At 37.0% G+C, this 25,054-nt stretch overlaps 1 protein-coding gene across 4 annotated transcripts in view; it reads left to right on the forward strand.

Annotated features, from left to right (window-relative positions):
• The window catches only part of BABAM2 (BRISC and BRCA1 A complex member 2), a 400,292-nt gene that overhangs the window by 45,671 nt on the left and 329,567 nt on the right, over window positions 1-25,054 (forward strand). For all 4 annotated transcript variants that reach the window (XR_004959724.1, XM_036263408.1, XM_036263410.1 and 1 more), the window contains exon 3: window positions 3,886-3,962. Coding sequence is in view for 3 of the 4 variants with exons in the window: in XM_036263408.1 (XP_036119301.1) it covers window positions 3,886-3,962 (77 nt within the window). In the remaining variant the exon portion in view is untranslated. The remainder of the gene's footprint in view (window positions 1-3,885; window positions 3,963-25,054) is intronic.

Here is a 25,054-nt window from a genome sequence, read left to right on the forward strand (position 1 = left end):
AAAAGTAGATTTTTTGGTGTGCCACAGAATTTTAATAATTAGGTTTATGTGTACCATGAGATGAAAAAGGTTGAAAATTGCTACTTTACACTACTGATTTCCCTTCTCCCTAAACTTACCCCTCTCCTAGTCAACCTGTGAATAAATCTGTTTGTCTCCATCACTGTTGCTGCTCCCCTAGTCTCAGTATCCATCATTTTTCCTGAAATGGACTCCTCCTATCTGGTCTCCCCATTTCCATTTTACCTCTTTACAGTCCCTTTTCCCATAGAGTAGACAGAGTGATCCATTAAAAGCATAGAATCAGATAATATTACTCTTGTTAAAACCCTTTTTGCACTTGGAATAAAGCCTGAATTAATTGTTACTACCTACAAAGCCCTGCAATTATGTCCCTTGCTTACTCTTTGTTCTAATTGCTTGCTATGCTCTCTCTCATTCACTTTGCTCTAGCTGCATTGCCCAGACAGATCCAAATTTCTTGATCCTGCCTTCATGCCCTTGCACAAGTTATTTCCTCTGCCTGGAATATTCTTCTCCAGAACATGGTTGGCCCCTCTGTTATTTAAGTTTTGGATTTCACCTCATCCAGAAGTTTTTCCCAATCATCCAGTGTAATGTAACTCATGTTTTATTGTTGCATCCTGCTTTATTTTCTTTGTAATATTTAGCAATCTTAAACCATCTTTATATATTTGTCTCTTGTGTGGTGTTTTTTTCTTCCCTTGCCAGAATTTAAGTTCCACAAGACTGTAGATCTTGTCTGTCTATCCACCTTTTATTCCTGACAATTAGAACAATGTTCAGTAAATCTTATCTAAATGAAAAATACAGTGAATGGATCACTCAGAGGGAGAAATGTACTTTTTTCACACCATGACGTAGCTGGAACCAGCCGTTCAAATAGTTAAAAGAGGAAGGTGAAGGGGTGTAGCACAAAAACGCTTTCCCAGTCCTGGTTGAAACCTAAAGTAAATAACATAATATGTGGCCCAACAGTGAAAATAACAGTTCAGAAACTAATTGCACATCGAAGAAGGATGACTTACTCCAACAAACTACAGTCAGGTTTCTTTTGCTATTAATAACTTCAGAGATAGATAATTTGATATTCAAGCCCCCCAAAACACTTAATTATGAATGTTTTTTTAAAAAGTTATTTTAAAGCATTGTTGGTTGAATATAAGAAAAAATTCTTAATGTTTCTTGTAGGGTCATTTCTATCATTAGATTATGCTTTATATTTTGTAATGCTATAGTTTATGTGTTTTCCAATAACTACTGTGCTATGGGCTAGACAAGATTATACTATAAATAAAATGTTTTACTTAATAAAATGTGCCGTGCAGAATTTTTTATATTGAAAGGTAAAGGAGAATGTGTTCTTAAAACCTGTGGAAAATTAAAATATGATAGTATGCAATTACTAGTGTAACTTTGTTATGTAGTTTATAAACTGGTGTATTTGTTTGTTTGTAAAGATAAAGAGGAATAACCAGCCTAGTGATTTCTATTAAATACATCTGAGTTAATGTTTCTGTTTGGTTCTTTTTCGCATTCAGATAGTTTTGGGAAAAAGTAATAGTAAATCTAATATGAGGTCTGACAGATTTTTTTTAGAGCCAGCATTTCTTAAATTTATTTTCAAATGACTGTTGCCCTTCCAACTGGCATCTAGGAAAGTTGTACCTTTAGTCTGACAATGCTCCCATTCCATAAAGTACTTTGTAGGTTATATGTATATATATTCTTGTTTTACTTTATAAGTTAAAAAACCTCATTTAAAAAAGAAAAATTAAATGAAAGCCTATAATCTCAATCTTCATATTGATATTTTACTAATTTATGAAGCCAGTACTACTATTACCAGTCGAAGGTATGACTTGTAACATCATGAAAAATATCTTGTAAAGTGAATCTGTATAGAGAACAAAGTTGTATAACTTTGTGAAATAATAGATTAAAAAAGTACCAAGCTGCTGGACCTGGGTAACAAACTCACCACCCTTTAAAATTTGCTTTGTATGCAAACAAGACATACAAATGGCCAGGAGACATACGAAAAAATGCTCCACATCACTAATCATCAGAGAGATGCAAATTAAAACGACTGTGAGGTCTCACCTCACACCTGTCAGAATGGCCGCCATCAACAAATCTTCCAACAACAAGTGCTGGCGAGGGTGTGGAGAAAAGGTACTCGAGCATACTGCTGGTGGAAATGCAGACTGGTGCCACTGTGGAAAACAATATGGTGTTTCCTGAAAAAAAGTAAAAAATGGAATTGCCATTTAACCCAGTGATTCCACTTCTAGGAACATCCTAAGAAGCTTGAAACACCAATCAGAAAGAATACATGTACCCCTATGTTTATAGAAGCACTATTTACAATAGCTGAGATCTGGAAACGGCCCATGTGCCCATCAGTAAATGAGTGGATAAAAAAGCTGTGGTACATTTATATAATGGAATACTATGCAGCTGTAAGAAAGAGAGATCTCTTACCCTTTGAGATGACCTGGAGGAACCTGGAGAATATTATGCTAAACGAAATAAGCCAGTCAGAGAAAGACAAGTATCATATGATCTCACTTATTAGTGGAACATCATGAACAAAATAAGCTGTCCACCAAGAGATCCAGAATCATGGAAGCAGGAAACAGACTGACAAACCTCAGAGGGATGGGGTTAGGAGGGGTGGGAAAAGATAAACCAAAGAATTTGTATGCATATATACACAACCAATCAACATGGACATTAGGCTGGGGAAGGCAGGCTGCGGGTGGGTGGGAGCGGGAAGGAGGGGGCCAGTGGGGGAAAATGGGAGACATCTGTAATACTTTTTTTTTTTTATCCTCACCTGAGGACATTTTGCATTTATCTTCAGATAGAGTGGGAGGGAGAGAGGGAGGAAGAGAGAGAGAAACATCGATGTAAGAGATACATCAAGTGGTTGCCACCCACACGACCCCAACGGGGACCGGGGACAAACTGCAACCAAGGTATGTGCCCTTAGCAGGAACCAAACCTGGGTCTCTCTGGTCCGCAGGCTGAGGCTCTAACCACTGAGCAAAACCGGCCAGGTTTATAATGCTTTCAACAATAAAAAAATGTTTTGTTTTGTATGGAAACAGCGCAGTGCACTGTGCTCCTGCAGATGTAAGTTGTGGAGCGCTGAATCCAGAGGAAGCGCCTTACCTTCAGGGAAAGAGAGAAAACCACTTGGTCCTGGAAAAAAGCCCAAACTGGGCTCTTTTTAGTATTAACTGAGTGAAAGCTAAGAGTCTATATTTAAAATATGACCATAAAGCTACTCTTGGCATCAAAGACTACAGACCTCTTTGGATGGTATATTTATTTTAAAAAGGGGATATAGTTCTTTTTTTTTTTTTTTATCCTCACCCGAATACATTTTTCTCGATATTTTGTTCAGATAGAGTGGGAGGGAGAGAGAGAGAGAAACATCAATATGAAAGAGACACATTGCGTGGCTGCCACCCACATGACCCAACCAGGGCCGGGGACAAATTGCAACCGAGGCACTTGCCCTCAGTGGGAACCTAACCCGGGTTTCTCCAGACCACAGGCCAACGCTCTAACCGCTGAGCCAAACTGGCCGGGGCAAAAAGGGAATATACTTCTTGAAGGGAAATAGCTGAAGCAATAATGTTGGTGTTTGTTGTTAGAAGGCATATAAGTTTTGTTGTGAGATAAATGGATTATTTTAGGGCAAGCCTTGCTGTCTTGGCCTCCATGGGCTTTTATTTTGTTCTGTAGGCTAGTGTTTTAATCTTTTATTTATAAAGATCACCTTTTGTTTAGTTTATTAAATATCTTAAATATTTGGGATTAAAAAAATACATTTTCTTTTTCTTTTTTTAAAAGCTGCACGTCATTGACTCCTGGACCCAACTGTGACCGATTTAAACTGCATATACCATATGCTGGAGAGACATTAAAATGTAAGTAAATGATGACTGTTTTACTGAAAATGACAATTACAGAAATCATTTTAGGGTTTAGTTCTTCTGGGGATGATCCATATATTTAATTAATATGCTTATGCTTCTGTTTCTTGACTTATCAATTTGAGGTATTATCTTTTGACTTCCTGCTCTGATACATGAGGCATCAGCCTATTTTCACTGTACCCTTTATCTCTCTCTTCTTCTCCTCTTTAATGTAATTATGTCATCACTGTTGGTTCCTGTGTTTGTTACCCTGTAGCTTTAAAACATTTTTTTAAAGGATCATTTTAAGTGTTGTGTTGTACAGTTAAATGAACAATCCATAAAAATTCTTAGTAAATGCCTGGCACAGAGTTAGTACTGTTATTACTTAAGAACAGTTTCTCTACAGTGACAGTGAACAAATACTCAGTAGGCTTTTATTTAGTTTCCCATTAACCATAGTGTGTTTTGGCTCCCCATGTTACAAGATGAAGATATTTGCCCCTGTTCTTTCTTTCATTCCTCTTCCTTCACCGCCCACCTTTTTTTTCCCCTGTTATTTTCTTTTTGCGTTGTCAAGATTGATAACTTACTATCTATTCTAAATCTGTAATTGTCTTTTGGTCTTTGTCTATAACTTGCTTGAATGATGACTCTGCAGGCCTACGCCTGCACAGTTACCCCTATGGGATTTACCTTCCTTATCCTCTTGGATTTGACCTTGTTTTGTAGAATCTGTGTATTGAGAAACCTGTTTTGTAGAATTATGTCTTGGTAAACAGGTTACCCTTTATCTTGCTGGATCATGGTCTCAAATAATTTGCTCAGATTCCACTTCTCCCTCTACCCTTCCACCTGTTCTGTAGATCTCTTCTGATAATTTTTATTACCACAGTCATAAATAGGTATCTTAATTTCCAAGAACTCTTTCTTGCTTTTACTCTCTGTTTCTGTCACAACATCTTGTTCTTATTTTAATGATACAGATCTTAAAAGTTTTCAAAGGATATATAAGTTTATTTTTTAAATTTTCTCCTGTTTTCTGTATTATCTTAATTTCTCCCAGGGATTATATTTTTGTTTATCATTCTTTCCCCCCCTCTGTTATTCTATAGCCTTTTCTCAAATAAAAGGTGATTTTTGGTTGTCCATTTATATTTAAGACAGATTTTGTTTGGGACTTCTGTGTAGGCTGGCCTTACTGAGTGTGTGGGTTAATGGTGGGCTAGCTGTTAGCATGAGGAACCCCTACATGTCATATTTTAGAGTTTAACTGTTGTAACTCTCCCTCAAATAGTTTGTTTTGTTTCTTTAGAAAATTCCTGTATATTTTTTCTGGGGTTACATATCTGGCCATCATGACGTTTTTTGTTTTGGTGGGGGGAGATTGGTATTGTGGACGAAAAAAGGGGTTCTATGAAAAGTAACCTTATAGGGTAATCTGATTGTAAATTCCTAAGTGGATAGGTCATGGTGGGTATTCATGCCCTAGGCCTATAACTTCTTTTTTTTAAATTTTTTTTTGTTACAGATGTTTCTTATTTTTCCCCCATTGACACCCTCCTCCCCTTCCCCCCAACCCCATCCCCAACTTTGTTGTCCATGTTCATTGGTCATGCATACATGCATGTAAGTTTGGTGGTTTATCTCTTCCCCCACAAACCCCCCCCCTCCTCTGAGGCTTTTCAGTCTGTACCTCACCTCTATGTATCTGGGTTAATTTTGTTCAGCAGTTTGTTTAGTTCATTATATTCCACAAATAAGTGATCATGTGATATTTGTCTTTCTCTGCTTGGCTTGTTTCGCTTAGCATAATACTCTCCAGGTTCTTCCATGCCATCTCAAAGGATAAGAGATCTTTCTTTCTTACAGCTGCATAGTATTCTATTGTGTACATGTATCACAGCTTTTTAATCCATTCATCTACTGATAGACACTTGGGTTGTTTTCAGATCTTAGCTATTGTAAATAATACTGCTATGAACATAGGGGTACATATATTCTTTCTGATTGGTGTTGGCCTATAACTTCTTTATTTTATTTATTAAAACAATTTTTTAATTATAGTTGATATACAGTATTAGTTTATATTAGTTTCAGGTGTACAGAATAGTGGTTAGACATTTATATAATTTACAAAGGAATCCTCTCCTCCCTCCCTCCACCCCATCACACAAGTCTAGTACCCACCTGGCACCATACATAGTTATTACAACATTATTGACTATTTTTCCTGTGCTATACTTTATATTTCTATGACTGTTCTATAACTACCAATTTGTATTTCTTTAATAATAATTTTTTTTTAAATCCTCACCCGAGGACACTTTTTGATATTTTGGTCAGATAGAGTGGGAGGGAGAGAGAGAGAGAGAAAAACATTGACGTGAAAGGGACACATCGAGTGGTTGCCACCCATATGACCCAACCAGGGCTGGGGACAAACTGCAACCAAGGTACGTGCCCTTAGCGGGAACCGAACTTGGGTCTCTCTGGACCTCAGGACGATATTCTAACCACTGAGCCAAACCGACCTGGGTGCAATTTGTACTTCTTAATTCCTTTACCTTTCTCACCCAGTTTTCCAACCCTCTTCCCTTCTTGGCAACCGTTAGTCTATTTGATATATCTATGAGTCTGTTTCTATTTTGTTTGTTCATTTATTTTCTTTAGATTTCACATATAAGTGACATCATATGTTATTTGTCTTTCTCTAGCTGACATATTTCACTTAACATAATACCCTCTAGGTCCGTTCATGTTGTTGCAAATGGTTAGATTTCGTTCTTTTTTACAGCTGAGTAATATTCCTTTGTGACATATGCATACCACCTCTTCTTTACCCAATTGTCCATTGACGGGCACTTAGGTTGCTTCCATATCTTGGCTTTTGTAAATAATGCTGGGTCTATGTGCATTTGAAGAGAATCTATATTCTGCTTTGGGATGAGATGCTCTAAAAATATCAATTAAATTAATATGGTTTAAAGCATCATTTAGGCCTATAATTGCTTTAGTGAAAGGTTTTAAGCCAGCCCTGTTCATTGTTCTTGTGCATCTAGGTTAACACATCTTTGAAATACCTCTAAGGGGATATTCATCCTTAGGAGAGCCCATAATCTTGTTAACTGTCCTGTAACCCAGTCCCCTCTTTGCTTTCTTCAGTCTTCCTTATGTCCCCTCCTTAATTTCTAATGCATAAAAGAAGCTGCAAAACTATTATGTTGTGGGAACATTTTAGATCTTGCTCCCTGGCGTATGTTGTCAGTTTGATTCAAATAAACTCTTATAAAAATTCTCCACAGGTTTGGGCATTTCTTACTTTGACAACAAACCGATTATTCCCTTTGGAGCTTTTAATTATAAATCTCCCTGTTCTCAGCACCATGTCTCATCCTCGCCTCTCCTTATACCGGATGACTGCAAGTTTTTATGGATTTACCAGGACAGATGGCTTCCTCCTCATTGGTAGCCTCTTCCTCACATTATTGCAGCCAGAGCTTTCTCTGCCCTGTCTCATCAAATATTGCTCTTCCATCTGCACTCTGCCTTCTAGGAATTTGTTGAAATGTCTCATCTACTGATCACTACTCTCTCCTCTTCCTCTTCACTCATGTTGTTTTGGATTTTTATCTTGCTGTTTCTTTACTATCATTTAATAAGAGGGTGGGCCTTGCATTGATCATAGTATACAACTATATCTAAAGTTTCTCATGAAATCCCATTGAAACGTTACTGGGTTTAGTTTATAATTTTAACCAAGGTTGAATCAAACTATTTGGAACTTATGATAATTTTTATTTCATAGGTTTAAACTCAGTGAAGTTAAAGATGGAGAGGCTTTTGTTAATTAAATTATATCTCTAGTCCCTAGCATAGTAAAGATATTCAGTTTAGTATTTGTTAAAGAAATGAAATGAATTCATGTATAAATTAATGAATCTTAGCGTTCAGACTTTTGTTGGTTGAAGTATAGTGTTATAGAGAATGTGACATTCTGTTAGTTGTATCTGTCTTTTGCCAACAGAAACTCAATTTTTAGAAGTTATTTATTATACAATGAATTTGTAATTGGAACATTGCTCTTAACAGCTCAGAAAACAGAAAGGACATACAATACTTTGAAGACTTGGAGTCTATCAATTTTGTCTTTATATGTTTTACTTTACTTTCTTAAAGCAGATTAGTGAAAATAGCATGTAACTAAATTTTATATTTTAGAATATTTTATATGTTAGAAAACAGTTTTCTATAAATGTTTATCTGTGAATAAAGGAAATTTTGTGCAGTTAATGATAATGAGAATGGAACACAAAAGGGAGGGTATATTTCTACCCGTGAATTCGTGAATTGATTCCCACAATAATTACCCACATTCAAAATGAAATAATTAAAGTAAAAAGGACCAGAAGATTGCAGTACATTAGGAATGAAGTTATTTTTTCCTCAGCTCTTTTAATGTGAAGAGACAACTCTTCATTGTTGGGACAGTTATCAGTTTGTGTGAGATTCTTATGGAAAATAGCAAAGGCTATCTGAATTTAGGAGAAGTCCTTGAATTTCATGCCTGTAGAAGAGACAACTGGAACTTAGTTAAAGAGGATTGGAAAAGTGAATCTTCAAAGACCAAGGTTGATTTAAAAAATATATACATGTTAAAGTTTAGGATGGTGCCGCGAAAATTTACCAGTTATAGCAAAATTTACAGAGGAAGATCAGTGAGCTACATCTAAATGCATGTTTATAAAAATGGCCACCCTAGTCACTATCTACAGCACTTAATTCTTGAAGAAATTGTGTTTATGTTTTTGTGTACCCTATTTAAACAGGGTAGGGAATAGGCTGTTTTGCTCATATTTTACTTCTAATCTCTGGTGTATTGCCTGGCATTTAGAAAGGCTCAGTAAGCATTTGTGGAATGAATGAACCATGTTCATTCTCTGGATTTGGCAATGATGAGGTTTGATGAGGAAGTGACAGAAGTCTGAAGTATTCTCAATTTTACAAGTTTGTTGAATAATACTACGTAACTATGAGAGATTATTGAAATACTATGCGTTATATCAAGCAAGTCTGTGGCTGGTCCAGCAAATGGTTTGCTAACATTGGTTTTGAATTTGAAATTACCTTTTTTTTTTAACCGTCTCTTTTTCATACTAACAATTTACTTTAATCAGAGACTGTTTGGTTATAAGAAACCAGTTGGAACAAACATAAATTAAAGAGGCTTTTTTGTTTGTCTTTATAAGAAATTAAGTGAATTCCATGGTGCCCAAGGGTAGGAGGTGTACTCACTGGATCCAGAGACTAGAAAGATGGTAAGCACCCTAGTAGCCAGTCAGCATCTGTGTCCTTATTTGTGTCTTTCTCCTGCATCATATTATATTGTTTCTGTATTCACTTTACTCTTTCCCCCACAGATTTCTCTGTTTCTCTTCATATAGAGTAGAAATTGTTTCCTGAGCCCCTTAAGTGGTGACTCAGTTCAAGGCCACCAGAGATTGCCTGTGGTCTTGGAATCTAAATTCCTGGGATAGAGGGTCTGATTGGCAGCTGGAGCTGGGTTTCTACCTGTGTTCTAGTCATTTAGCCAAGAGTTCTAGATCATGTGTTCTCAGACTAGTTACTAGAGGCCAGTTTAGCACAAGGTCAGCATGGGCTTGGGCAGGTACCCAGAGAGGCATCTATTACACTGTCTCAGGAATTCTTTCTAAAGAGCTTCCAAATGAAACTGTAGACATTTTCCACTTTATTTTTAACAATAGAAATAATGCCATTGTTTGTCATTTGAAAGGAATAATGAATATTTCAAAATTATTTGTGACAGAGTGAATGAGTCATGCCAAAAAATTATCTCCAAAGATTTTGAAATTGACTATTCCAGAGGAAAAGCCCTCTTTCAAAGGAAAAAATGAAAGAAAAAAAAATGATTTGGATAATACATTCTCTCCCATGTTCTGAGGAGCAGTGTAAAATTACTGTTCATTTCCAAGGCTTCAGTAGTTCATCACTGAATTTAAATTTGTAGTTTTTTGGAGAATAACTACAACAAAATGAAACAAGTCTTCAAACTGCTATTTCAATAGAATACATCATTTAATGAAACAGTGGTCAAACTTATAGAAAGATTTTTATAGATATGTAGTAAATAGTGTTCTAGAACTTCTGTTTTGCTGAATCTTGAAATCAGTTTCATTTTGATCCTGTCTCAAGTGGGGTGTGTGTGTGTGTGTGTGTGTGTGTGTGTGTGTGTGTATGCATTAACACAATGCTTCTTGCATCTCAGGTCTAGCACATATTACTTTGTCTTAGCCCATCAGTATAGTAAACTTAGAATGCTCTTTGTCCTCTAAAAACTTACTTATGTAGTGCTGCATGGAGACACTCAAGGGCTTGACACTGGTGGCTGTGAAAAAAAACACTGAACACCAAACTGGTAGCACCTGAAGGTCTCAGTGGAGAAGTTTGTTACACCAGCTGAAGGAAATACTAAAGTTCTTTTGAGTTACTCTTATCAATAAGAATTTTGCACTTTGTTTGGTGTATTATTATACCTTTTATTTTGAACTTTGGCCAATAGGTCCAAAAGCTGGCTGCTGTGGCTATAGCTATTGGCAATAACAATGTTATTTTATGAAAAATTCCTTGTATTGTTTAAAATACATGATCTGTTTGGAAAAGGTTAACCGAGTAATTATTTTGCTTGAACCCTTTCTCCCTTACCTTTCATAATTTATTGACTGAATCCCTCAGCCTAGCCTTTAAGGTTGTCACAGTCTGCCATTTCAGCCTCTCAGTCCCCCTCACCCCCGTTGGAGCTCAGCTGACAACAGTCCAAGTCACACAAGTGATTTGCCAATTGTACTTCTCAGATACCCTGCCTTTTCTGTTTCTGCCTTTGTCCACGCTGCTTTGGCTTTAGTCTGGTGGACCAAGGCAGTAATAAAATGGCTTGTTTTGTTTTGTCACATTTGGTTCTTCATTTGCACTCACAAATTTGCCCCTCTAATGGGTGTGCTCTCTAGGAGGCTCTTTGGCCCGCACTCTCCAGTCTCCAAGATCACCTGCAGGGAGAGTAGGAGTTAACCATTTTTACTATGACTTATAACAGTTGAGCTGAGTAAAAAGTTGGACACTGTGTCAATGGACTTAGTACTTTGCATCATGCTGAGAGACAGTATAATTTACCTTGGTAGCATAGTTCATTTTACTTTATTTTTATCCTTTCAAAGGATTCATTTTCTTAAAAATTATTATCTAGCATTCAAGGTATTTTTAGAGGCTAATTAGGGAGGCAGGTCACTTTTGATGTAGTGAATGTTCTAAAAAATGCTCATTGAAAGGCAAGTAAGTGCTAATTTTGTGGATTAGACATTATCTCTCCCTTAGATTTTGAGGATTCCTTTGTTCTGGTATTTAAGAATATTTTATTTTCTTGGAATTCATGGAATGTTTGAAAAACATTTTAAGAATAGCAATTAAGCCCTGGCCAGTTTGGCTCAGCGGTTAGAGCATCGGCCTGCGGTCCTAAGAGACCCGGGTTCGGTTCCCGCTAAGGGCGCGTACCTCGGTTGCAGTTTGTCCCAGGCCCTGGTTGGTCGTGCGGGTGGCAGCCACTCGATGTGTTCCTTTCACATCGATGTTTCTCTCTCTCTCTCTCTCTGTTCCTCTCTCTCCCTCCCACTCTACCTAAACAAAAAATGGAAAAATGTCCTCGGGTGAGGATTTAAAAAAAAAAGAATAGCAATTAATATTAACTTATATTTGTAACGTCAGCTTAATTATGGCTAAATATATATACATAAATAAATTTGGCTTTGATGCTGATTATAGTTTATTAAAATATGATAAATTGTTAAACTAACTTACTGAGCATTTATTTTATAAAAAGGTTATTTTATATATATTATCTCATTTAATCATACAATAATTCTGAGAGATAGATTTATAGCCCACTTTTTATTTTACTTTTTTAATCCACACCCGAGGATATTTTTCCATTGGTTTTCAGGTAATGTGGGAGGGAGGGAGGTTAGGAGGGAGGGAAAGAGAGAGAGAAACATTGATGTGAGAGAGACATATTGACTGGTTGCCTCTTGTATGACCCCAACCAGGGCCAGTGAAAGAACTGCAGTCCTTGACCAGAATCGAACCCGCGACTCTTTGGTCTGTGGACCAATGTATAGTCCACTTTTTAATATTAAGTTTATTGAAGTATAATTTACATATAGTAAAATATATGTATTTTGGGTGTACAGTTATATAAATTTTAGTCATTATAAACACACATTAATTACTACACCATGATGAAAACATATTCATCCCCCAAAGATACAGAATGAACATTTCCTACCCTTTGTAAGTCAGTACTCTGCCACTATCTCCCTACCCTGAGTTTTTATTCTCTCTGAAATTATAAAAGTTTTCCTGTTTTAGAATTTCATATAAATGGAATCATATACTATGTAGTTTTTGTGCATGGCTTCTTTCATTTAGCCTGATATTTTAGAGATTCATCCATATTATTCCTTATATTAGTACTTTTTATTGCTGACTAGTATAACATTGTATAGATAAACCAAAGTTTTAAAATTCATTCTTCTGTTAAAAGACATTTGAATCGCTTCCATTTTTCAGCTATTAAGAATAAATCTGCTGTTACATTTTTATGTCTTTTTGTGAAGATATGTTTTCATTTACTTGGGTAAATACCTAGGGTTGGTATTACTATGTTGTAAGCTAAGTGTATGTTTAACTTCGTAAGAATGTTATTGCTAAACTGTTTTCCAAAGTGGTTGTACTATTTTACATTACGACTATCAATTTATGAGCAGTGTAGTTATGCCATATTCTTGCCAACATTTGGTATTGTTGGTCTTTTAAATTATATTCATTCTAGTATATGTATAGTGGTATCTCATTATGGGTTTAACTTTTCATTTTTATGTGCTCATTGGCTATTCAAATGGCTTTTGTTATGAAGTGTCTGTTGAAATCTTTTGCTCAGTGTTTTGATTAAATTATTGGTTATATTGTTAAGTTATGTGTTTTTTTGGGGGGTTCTTTCTTGCTCTTTTTTTTTTATCTTTGTAGTTGAATGTATTACAGATGTTTCTCATTTTTCCTCCATTGACCCCCTCCTCTCCCTTCTCGACCCCCTCCTGCCTTTTCCCACACTGTTGTCTGTGTCCATTGGTTATGCATATATGCATATAAATTCTTTGGTTTATTTCTTCCTACCCCCCAACCCTCTTAACTTTGAGGTTTGTCAGTCTAGCAACCAATTTGTACTTCTTAATCCCTTCACCTTTTTCACCCATTCCCCCTCCCATCTGACAACCAACAAAATGTTCTCTATATCTATGAGAATGTTTCTATTCTGCTTGTCCATTTTGTTTGTAGATTCAATTGTGGATAGCTATGTATTCATTGCCATTTTGTTTGTTCATATTTTTTTCTTTTTCTTTAAGAAGACCCTTCAACATTTCATATAATAATGGTTTGGTGATGATAAACTCCTTTAGCTTTTCCTTGTCTGGGAGACTCTTTATATGGCCATCGATTCTAAATGACAGCTTTGCAGGATAGAGTAATCTTGGTTGTAGGTTCTTGCTTTTCATCACTCTGAATATTTCTTGCCACTCCCTTCTGGCCTGCAAAGTTTCTTTTGAGAAATCAGCTGACAGTCTTATGGGAACTCCCTTGTAGGTAACTAGCTGCCTTTCTCTCGCTGCTTTTAAGATTCTCTTTGTCTTGAACTTTTTGCATTTTGATGATGATGTGTCCTGGTGTGGGCCTCTTTGGGTTCATCTTGTTTGGGACACTCTGTGCTTCCTGGACATGTATGTCTGTTTCCTTCACCAAGTTAGGGACATTTTCTGCCATTATTGTTTCAAATAGATTTTTGATTTTTTGTTCTCTCTCTTCTCCTTCTGGCACCCCCCACGATGTGAATGTTGGCACGCTTGAAGTTGTCCTCATTTTTTTGGATTCTTTTTTCTTTTTGCTGTTCTGATTGGGTATTTTTTGTTTCCTTATATTCCAAATCGATGGTTTGCTTCTTGGCTTTACCTATTGGACTACTGAATCTGTGTAAATTATTATTTATTTCAGTTAGTGTCTCTTTTATTTCTGACTATGCATTCTTCATTTCTGACTGGTCCTTTTTTATGCTTTTGAGGCCCTCACTAAGTTCATTGAGCATCTTTATAAGCAGTATTTTGAACTCAGCATCTGTAAGGTTGCTTATCTCCATTTCGCTTGGTTCTTTTCTTGGGGTTTTGTTCTGTTCTTTCATTTGGGACCTGTTTCTTTGTCTCCTCATTTTGGCTGCTACCCTGTGTTTGTTTATATGTATACTTAACGAGAGGTATGGGGCTAGCTGAGACCAGATGCTGCATGTTTGAAAGAATTTAGGAAAACCTGAAGCAGGATCCAAGACAGGCCAATCCTATGGTAAAGCAACTGGCAACAGCTTGGGTGGGCCTGAAAGTTGGGTGAGGCGGGGCCTCAGGGAGTCACCAGGGCGGGGCAACCAGTGTGAGCCAGGTTGCCGGAGTCCCAGATATGGCTTCTGTCTGCTGCCCCAGGGAAGGGCTCACCAAAGGAACAAAGGCCACTGACAGCACGTCTGTCCCGGAGAAAACCCCCTCTCCAGCTCTCCCTCCAGTGCCAAACAGCTCAGTTCTTCCCTCGAGCTGCCTCCCCTCCAAGCTTATAATTTTTTTTTTTTTTTTTTTTTTTTTTTTTTTATCCTCACCCGAGGACATTTTTGCAATTTTTGTACAGATAGAGTGGGAGGGAGAGAGAGAGAGAGAAACATCGACGTGAAAGGGACACATCGAGTGGCTGCCACCCACACGACCGACCAGGGCCGGGGACAAACTGCAACCGAAGTACGTGCCCTTAGCGGGAACCGAACCCGGGTCTCTCCAGACCACAGGCCAACGCTCTAACCGCTGAGCCAAACCGGCCAGGGCCCTCCCCTCCAAGCTTAGAGGGAGTGAGTCCGATAAGTCCGTGCGCGGGCCCTTTAAGAGCAGCTGCCTGGGGCTCCAGGCACCTCAGCCTCCCTGAGCCTCAGTTCCCACTGGTTTTTCCAACCAGAAGTTATGGGGACTTCTCTTCCTGGCACTGGAACCCTGAGCGGGACACCTCAGTCTTCAGGGAGGACCTTCCCAGCTGAGGTAGCCTCCTAATTCTTATCCACCACATGTGGTTGTGGGACCAGCCCATCGCGCCTCTGCCCCTCCTACCAGTCTTGATGTGGTTGCTTCTTTTATTCCGTAGTTGTAGGATTTCCATTCAGCTTGATTTCAGGCGGTTTTGAATGATGGCTGTTCTGTAGTTTAGTTGTAACTTTGATGTGGTTGTGGGAGGATGTGACACCGTGTTTACCTACGCCGCCATCTTGACCGGAAGTCCCAAGTTATGTGTTCTTTATATAGTCTGGAAAGAAGTTGTTTGACAATATTTTCTCTCACTCTGTCTTCCCTTCTCACTTTCTTTCTTTTTTTTTTTTTTTTTATCCTCACCCGAGGACATTTTTCCATTTTTTGTACAGACAGAGCGGGAGGGAGAGAGAGGAAGAGAGAGAGAGAGAGAAACATCGATGTGAAGGGACACATCGAGTGGCTGCCACCGCACGACCAACCAGGGCCGGGGACAAACTGCAACCGAAGTACGTGCCCTTAGCGGAAACTGAACCCGGGTCTCTCCGGACCGCAGGCCGACGCTCTAACCGCTGAGCCAAACCAGCCAGGGCCACTTTCTTATAGTGTCTTTCCAAGAGCAGAAATTTTAAATATTGATGAAGTTCAATTTAACAATTTTTTTCTTGTAGTGTTTATGTATTTGACTCTTTGTTTAAGAATTCTTTGCCTATTTGAAGGTCTTAGAGATCCTTTCTTAGAAGTTTAATATTTTTCCTTTGATATTTTTGTCTGTGATATATTTTGAGTTAAATTTTTTTTTTTAATCTCACCCTAGGACATTTTTCCATTTTTTGTTCATATAGAGTGGGAGGGAGAGAGAAAGAGAGAGAGAGAGAAACACTGACATGAAAGGGACACATCGAGTGGCTGCCGCCCGCATGACCCAACCAGGGCCGGGTGCAAACTACACCTGAGGCACGTGCCCTTAGTGGGAACCGAACCCGGATCTCACAGGCCAATGCCTTAACTGCTGAGCCAAACCAGCCAGGGACATTTTGAGTTAATTTTGACCATGTATAGGTTAATTAACCATTTAACTGTGGGTACATTTCTGGCCTTTACATTGTATTCGATTGATATATCTATCCTTATATGAATATAACTCTACCTTGATTAATATAGCATTTTAGTAAGTCTTTAAATCAGGTAGTGTAAGTCCTACAACTTTTTCAAAGTTGTTTAGGCTATTCTAGGTTTCTTGTATTTCCATACACATTTTAGAATCAGCTTTGTCAAATGTCTAAAAAATTCTGCTGTGATTGTATTGAATCTAGAGGCCAATTTGTGGAGAATTAACACCTTAATAATACTGAGTCTTCCAATAGATGAAAATGATGACCCCTTTATTTATCTAGGTCTTCTTTAATTTTTTCAGTATTTTATAATTTTTAGTGAACAGCTCTTGTACACATTTTATAAAATTTGCCTCTAGATATTTGATATTTTTAATAATAATTTATAATATACATTTTTTGACTTTATTTTTCTAAATCTTTTTTGCTAATTTACTGAAATATAATTAATTTTGGTTATATTGATCTTGTATGCTACTATGTCTTAAATTCACTTATTTGTTCTAGTAACTTTTTTGTAGATTCCTTAGGTATTTTCTTCAAAAACAATCACATTACTTGTGGAAAGGTAGTTTTGCTTTTTCCTATTCAGTCTGTATGATTTATATTTCTTATTTGTGCTTTATTGCACTGATTGGGCCCTCCAGCAGTGTTCAGTAGAAGTGATGAGATTAGACATCTTGCCTTATTTCCAATTGTAAGGGAAAGTCTTTCATCATTAAATATAATTGTCAATTGTAGGTGCCCTTTATCAGTATGAGAAAGATCCCGTCTATTTTAATTGGCTGAGAGTTTTTATTATGACAAGAATGTTAATATGTTAAATGCTTATTCTCTATTTGGTTGATCAAATAGTTTATCTTTTTTCTTGTTAATATGATCATTAAATTGATTTTCAAATTTTGAGCCAATATTTAATTTCTGGGATTACTCTTATTTGATCATTATGTATTATCCTTTTTATATATTGCTGGATTTGACTAACATATTCTTTTTTTATCTTTTGTTAAACTTCACCCAAGGATATTTTCCCATTGATTTTTAGACAAAGAGTGAAAAGAGGGGTGGGGGAGACAGGGAGAGAGAGAGAGAAAGAGAAACATCAGTATGAAAGAGACATATCAATCAGTTGCCTCCTGCACGACCCAGACCAGAGTGAGGATCAAACCTGCAATCCAGGTACATGCCCTGATCAGGAATCAAACCTGAGACACTTTGGTTCATGGCCGATGCTCCAGCCACTGAGCCAAACTGGCCAGGGCTATATTTCTCTTTTTTGTGCTACCTCTCACCCCATGTTGTCCTTTGTGCTATTGTTGTCATGCATTTTATTTCTTCATATATTATAAAGCTCATGGTACTTTGTCTATATCAAAATGTCTGTCCAAATCTTTTATTCAATTTTTTTTAAACTGGATTTTTTTTCTTATAATTCAGTTTTAAAAGTTCTTCATAGCCCTGGCCGGTTTGGCTCAGCGGTTAGAGTGTCGGCCTGCGGTCCGGAGAGACCCGGGTTCGGTTCCCGCTAAGGGCACGTGCTTCGGTTGCAGTTTGTCCCCGGCCCTGGTTGGTTGTGTGGGTGGCAGCCACTCGATGTGTCCCTTCACGTCGATGTTTCTCTCTCTCTCCCTCCCACTCTATCTGTACAAAGAAATGGAAAATATCCTCGGGTGAGGATAAAAAAAAAAAAAAAAAAAAAAAAAGTTCTTCATATACTTTGGACATAAATCCTTTATCAGATGTGGGATTTACAGATATTTTCCCCCTGTACTTGTCTTTTCATTGTCTTATCAACTCAAGTTTTGATGATGTTCAGTTTACTTTTTTAAAAAAAAAAATCATGCTTTTTGTGTCATATGCGAGAACTTTGCCTAACCCAAGACATGACGAATTTTATGTTTTCTTCTAAACATTTCACAGCATTTGGTTTTACATATAAGTCTATGATCCATTTTGAGTTCCTTTTTGTATAATCTCAAAAAGTAATTATCCATAGCCCTGGCCAGTTTGGCTCAGCGGTTAGAGCATTGGCCTGCGGTCCCAAGAGACCCAGGTTTCGTTCCGCTAAGGGCGCATACTTCGGTTGCAGTTTGTCCCCGGTTCCGGTTGGTCATGTGGGTGGCAGCCACTTGATGTGTCCCTTTCATGTCGATGTCTCTCTCTCTCTCTCTCTCTCTCTCTCTCTCCCCCTCCCTCCCTCCATCCCTCCCTCTCTGTCTGAACAAAAAATGGAAAAATGTTCTCGGGTGATAACAACAACAAAAAAAGTAATTGTCCATATATATATGTGAGGATCTTTCTGGATGTTCTGGTCTGTTCTGTTGACTTATATATCTGACTTTATGCTGGTGCTGCACTGTTTTGGTTACTGTAGTTTTATAATAAGTCGAAATTAAGTAGTATAAATACTCCAGTGTTCTATTTTTTTTTTCATGGATTTGGAAATTCTAGGTCCTTTTGCAGTTCCATATAATATTTGGAATCAACTTATCAACTATTTAGTTTTCCATGTTTTTCAGTATTCTTTGTTTAGGTCTTACACTTCTTTTATCATGTTTATTTTGATGCTATTGTCAATTGTGTTGTTTTTGAGTTTCAGTTTCTGATTGTTCATTGCTGGTATATAGAGATACAATTGATTTTTTTTGGTCTATTGACCTTGGATCCTGCAACTTTGGTAAGTTCATGTATGAGCTGTAGTAGCTTATATATATAGATTCTATAGGTTTTTCTACATAGAAACTTGTCACCTGTGAAAACTGACAGTTTTATTTCTTCCTATCCAATCTGAAAGTCTTTTATTTTTCTTACCTTGATGCGCTGACTACAATCTTTTACTTATTATTGAATAAAAGTGTTCAGAGCAAACATTCTTGCCTTGTTCCAGATTGTAGGGGAAAAGCGTTTAGTCTTTCACCATTAAGTATAATGTTGGTTGTATATTTTTCACTGATACTCTTGATCAGTTTGAGGAAGTTTACTTCTAGTCCTAGTTAATTGAGAGTTTTGTTTTGTTTTAAAATCAGGAATGGAGGTTGGATTTTGGCAAATACATTTCATCTGTTGCAGTGATCATTTTTTTTTTTTTATGTTACTAATATGGTGCATTTCATTGATTGATTTTTGATTATCAGCTTACCTTGCATCTCTGATATAAACTTTCATTTACGATGTATTGACCTTTATATACTGTTGGATTCAATTTTCTAAAACTTTGTTTAGAATCTTGCATTTATATTCATGAATGATATTGGTTTATAGTTTTCATTGATTGTTTTTTACTGGTTTTGGCATTATAGCAAAGCTGACTTTGAGAAAGAATGAGTTATGACAAAAATCCTTTTCTTCATTTTTTTGGGAATCATTTGTGAGGGATTCATATTATTTCTTCCTTAACTATTTGGTATACTTTGCTAGTGAAACCATCTGGGCCTAGAGTTTTCTTTGTGGAAAGGCTTTAAAGTACACATTCTTTGTAGATGTAGTACTAGTTAGGTTATCTACTTCATCTTGGGTGAGTGTTGGTAGTTCATATCTTTAAAGGAATTTGTCCATTTCATCTAAGTTGCTAAATTTATTGGCATAAAGTTTTTCATAATATTCTTCTATTTTTTTTATATTATAAAAAATATGTTTTTGTTAATTTTTTAGAGAGAGAGAGAAGAAGGGAGAGGGAGGGAGAGAGAGAGAACCATTGATTGGCTGCCTCCTGCACATGCTCCACTGGGGAATGAGCCCGAAACCCAGGCATGTGCCCTCATCAGGAATTGAACCGGCAACCTCTCAGGGCATGGGACTATGCTCAACCAACTGAGCTACGCTGGCCAGGGCCACTCTCCTATTAAACACATATGTATGTAAAATCTGTAATGATTCACGTCTGTTTTTCCTGATATTGGTAATTTGTTTCTGTTTCCTTTTTTTTTTTTTCTTTACTGGTCTGGCTAATTTTTCAATTTTATTTGTCTTCTTAGAGAACTGGCTTTTGGTTTCACCCACCTTTTCTGTTGTACTTCTGTTTTATAGTTCATTGATTTCCTTTCTGATCTTCTCTTATTCAGCATTTACTTGCTCTTCTTTTTCTAGTTTATTAAAATGGAAGCTGGGGACATTGATTTGAGATCTTTCTTCTTTTCTGATATTGGTGTTTAATGCTATAAATTTCTAACTATTGCTTTAGCTTTATCCCACTGGTCTGGATAGGTTGTATTTTCACTTTAACTTATTATATTTTAAATTTTTCCTTTTGATGTCTTTTTGACCCATGGGTTATTTGGAAATGTGTCATTAACTTTCTAGATTTTCTGGATTTTTCAGATATTTTTCTTTTATTGATTTTGAATTTAATTATGGTCTGAGAGCATAGTTTGTCTAACTTACATCCTTTTAAATGTGTTGAGACTTGTTTTATGGCCTAAGATATGAATTGTTTTAGTAACTGTGTAGTATCTTGTGAGGGTACAAAGTTGGTGCCAACAAATGTCTACATTTCTTTGAATTATCTTTATATTTCAGGATGATCCCCCCCCTTTTTTGTATTTTGCAAGATTGTGGCACTAGCAATAGTGCCTTCAGATTAGAAAAGAGAGACTCATACTTTTTCAGAGTAGGTAAAACATATTTTAAACTTCTTGTCTGATTTAAGAATGAAGGTTACTTAGGAAACTAGGTTCTTAATGGAAATATATGGAGGGCCCAGATGCACTTCTGTTTGTTTTGACCTAGTATCTTTTTAAAAAGTATTTTGACCTGTAAGAACATTGAACTGCTCTCATCTCTAGGATATTTCAGACAGAAGTTGGCGTACGACCTTTTGGGACCTTTGGTGTCTATTCTAGATGGCACAGGCACTCTGGACACTTCAGGTTGTTATGTGACAGGCTTTATGTGGCATTATCTGATAGTTGATCTCCATTGATTTTCAGTGAAAAATAATTGAGGAAAAACAATTGAGATTTCATTATTTCCATTCTCCCCAAAGATATGAACCATGTCTTAATTTCTAGTATGTGACATCCTTCAGATTAACTTCTATATGTTGGTTCTTAATAAATCTATCTAAATATTTACTTATGTGGTAGGATATGAATCTTTGTTTCTATTGAAATTAAATAGCGAGACTTCTGTATGATATAACCAATATACTAATTCCTAGTAGAACAGTTTTTTTAATACTGTTCCCAGGCTGCTATCAAACCTCTAATTTATTGAAATCCTTTTTCACATTTCCAGAGTCAGGCAAGATAATCATCTTTTGATTCTTTAGCCAGTTCTGTGTCAGCATATAAAAAAGAAAGCCCTAACCCTAACCCTGACATTTCCCTTTGATACCGTTCACACTAATATCATTAGTAACAACCCCTCCAAAAAAAATAAATCCTTGTTTTTCTTCTGCCTTTTGCTACAGAGCTAGGTTGTAAAAGGAAGAGAACAAAACGTTTTAGTAGGATCATCTTTAGTGATGGGGCATGAGAGCCATTAAAAAAAAAATAAACAGCTTAACCAAAAATACAGCAAAATAGAAAAGTGGATGCTAGAGGATTTGGAAGTTTCAGGGAGTGTTGTTGATATAGGATTTCAGATGAAGACTAGACACATCTAACTTGAGGGGAGAGTGGAGGGACAAGGGAAGAGAGAGATGAATGGGAATAGAGTTAGCTTGAAGATTAAGAGACTTAAAAAAAAAAGTTCTTATGCAGTCTCAATAAAAATGATGTTTTCCCTTTTCTTGGGCCTTAGTAATTAGAATGTTTTCATATTATTGTCATTCTATATGGTAACCCTGTTTGATAGTGGTGTTGCAAGCCTAAGAGGATGTGGTTGCATTCAGCATATAGAAAAGTTATAACTCATCTCTAGTTAGTTCTTCCTTTGTACCTAAACCTCTCCATCTGGAGAAATGCCAATTTGCCACTAAATTTAAATAAATAAGAATATTTCTCATCAATAGGGGTGGCAAATTTAGCCCCTCTTTAGAGCACTGAGCAATTTATGACCATATGTTAAATACCATAAAACAGCTTTAAAGACTTGGTCCCTGGCCATTGCCAGATTGCACCGTAGGAGTACAGCAGCACTGCGAGGGACTGGGAATGTTTCCTCCGGCCCTTGGAGGCCTCCGTAACGCACTGATGTCACAGCCGAAGAGGCCTGTTTTCAAACATTCCCTTTATAAAAGTGAAATACTAAAAGATTCCATTTTGGCATTTGGGTGCAAAGAAGGCAAGACTTCTTTTTGATTTGTAAGGGTCAAAATTAGTATGGAAAGTGTTGTGTGGGAGAATGAGTAACTTGGCAGCAGTGAGTCCAGAAGGCAAGTCTAGGAATAGGTAACAGATATCCTACTCACTCTTTTTCTTGGAGCATGAACTGGACTTTTATAAGGCACAAGCAAACCAAATATTACATTTCTCAATTGTTTTCCTTTTGCCAACTTTTATGGAATTAATATTAATGTTAAAAACAATTTAAAATTTTATCCCACTGGACTGCCAATAATAATGATTTCTTTTCTTCCAGAAGTATGACTCATTATTTGGTGAACTCCAAATATTAGTTTTTCTTCTTACCATCATCACAGCCTGTGACTCATTTATGGCATTCAGTGGGCTCATGGCTGAGAGAATGAAGGTGTGTGCCAACAAACATGTGATTTTTGGTTAAGTAGTGCTGTAGGGCCCTAGATGGACTTTTAACACGTGAGGGAACCACTGGCTCAGGCAGTGCACAGTGTTATTTTATTAAATAGGAATAAGCACCAGATCTTTGTGCAAGATTTTCCTGACTGTTCTCTCTGAAGGATAACTCTTCCTACAAAGGATGATGATGAAATTTGGCTGTCAAAAAAAGGTCCTGGATTCTTAGCCTTTTTGAATGTGTAAGTGCCAGCCCCAGGGCTGATTTCCTGTCAGTTCCTGTGTGGTTTGCACTGCATCCTCTTTGCAACAGATCAGTCATCTATCACAACTACTATCCAGTAAATTCTTGGCAATTTGATCTCAGTTTGCAGAAGGCAGCTGGTATACTTCTCTAGGAAGTGCAGTTGCAGAGCTCCTGTCTCCCTCTTCCTAAGGCCAGGAAGTACACTATTGTTATCCATCGCTGCTTTCTTCCTTTGAAAGAACAAAAATCTTCAACCTTTGGCAAATTCGAAGAGTGCTGGATAGCAATTTGAAATTATGCTTTCCATTTTGTTGATCTAGGGCAAAAACATGAGTGATCTTTGACATCATTTGAAATCTTGTTTGTTTTTTTCCATAATACATACATGTACATTAGTGGAAGCCCCTTTTCCCCAGACATTGCAAATGAAGTCATGCTTAAGTCATTAGTCACATCACGATGTTTTGTTTTGGGCTTTGATTTTCAAGAATAGTCTAATTACTTAGACCATGTTATTACCCAGTTATTTTTCTGTTTCTTTCTCTTAATAGTGCGATTGTTCTATTCTTGTTCCAGCATCCATTAAGACTATTCACTTTGGATATGACTTTAGTATTTGCATTGGATTTTTAAACTCTATGCAACATAGAGATATTTAAAGCACATTTCTTCACTATTTAATGTTAAGATAAATGTATCATTTGAGTTGTTCCAATTTACCATGCCACAATGGGTGAACTATGCTGTGAAATTGAGAAAAGTGAGCCATGTTTCTCCTGTTTTACGACTCAGAAGTCTCATTTTGGCAACCTGATTTTATGTAGAATAGGAATTACCTTTAGCTCAGTTCATCTAAGAGAAGAACCTATTTCTAAAGAGAATATAAACTCATGCATGAGTTATTTTAAGTAGTATTTTTAAAAATTGAATTATTGGGGTGACATTGGTTAATAAGGTGATAATGGGTTTCAGGGGTACAATTCTATAATACATCATCTGTATATTGTATTGCATGTTCACCACCATAAGCCAAGTCACCATTTCCTCCCACTTTACTCTCTCCTACCTCCCCCCAATCCCCTTTCCCTCTGGTAGTCACCATACTGTTATCTGTCCATGAGGTTGTTTTTTTTCCTAATCACTTCACTCTTTTCACCCAGTCCCCTTTCCTCCTCCCCTCTGACAGCTGTTAGTCTTAAATAATAGTCTTTTGTTTTTTTAAAAAAATGTTTTTATTGATTTTTTAGAGAGAGAAGAAGGGAGAGATAGAAACATCGATGTGAGAGAGATACACAAATTGGCTGCCTTCTGCACGCCCCCTACTGGGGATCAAGCCCTCAACCTGGGCATGTGCCCTGACCGGGAATCTAACCAGGACCTCTCTGTCCATGGGACAATGCTCAATCCACTGAGCTATACCAGCCAGGCTGAAATAATATTCTTAACAATACTTCGTGGCACAGGACATTTCTACTTCTGATACTTCTTCTTTTCATCTTTATAAAAACTCTGTCTTCTGTAAGGTTTAACATCATTAGTATAGCTCTTGGTTTCTCTTGTGTTCTGGTTCCTAAGATGAATGAAGGGAAAAGGAAGATGAATTGTGTTGCTTTACAGAAAAAATGTGAACTTTCTGAAGGTGTATTTTATGTCAGATGTATAGACATCAGGCAGTATCATCACAGAAATAGCCCCAATTTTTTTTTTTTTTTTTGGTCATACGTGCCCCTTGTGGGAATGGAACCAGGGACTCTTTGGTCCGCAGGCTGACGCTCAACCGCTGAGTCAAACTGGCCAGGGCATAGCCCAAATTCTGATAATGCACTAAGGATGGCATAAAGGAAGAAATTTTGGATTTAGGACATGGGAGAATTTGATATCTAGATTATTTATATCAAATCAAATCTGTAGTTCCTGAAATAGTATGTTGTTAAAC

This window comes from Molossus molossus, unplaced genomic scaffold, assembly GCF_014108415.1.
Source record: "Molossus molossus isolate mMolMol1 unplaced genomic scaffold, mMolMol1.p scaffold_m16_p_15, whole genome shotgun sequence".
Taxonomy (NCBI): Eukaryota; Metazoa; Chordata; class Mammalia; order Chiroptera; family Molossidae; genus Molossus; species Molossus molossus.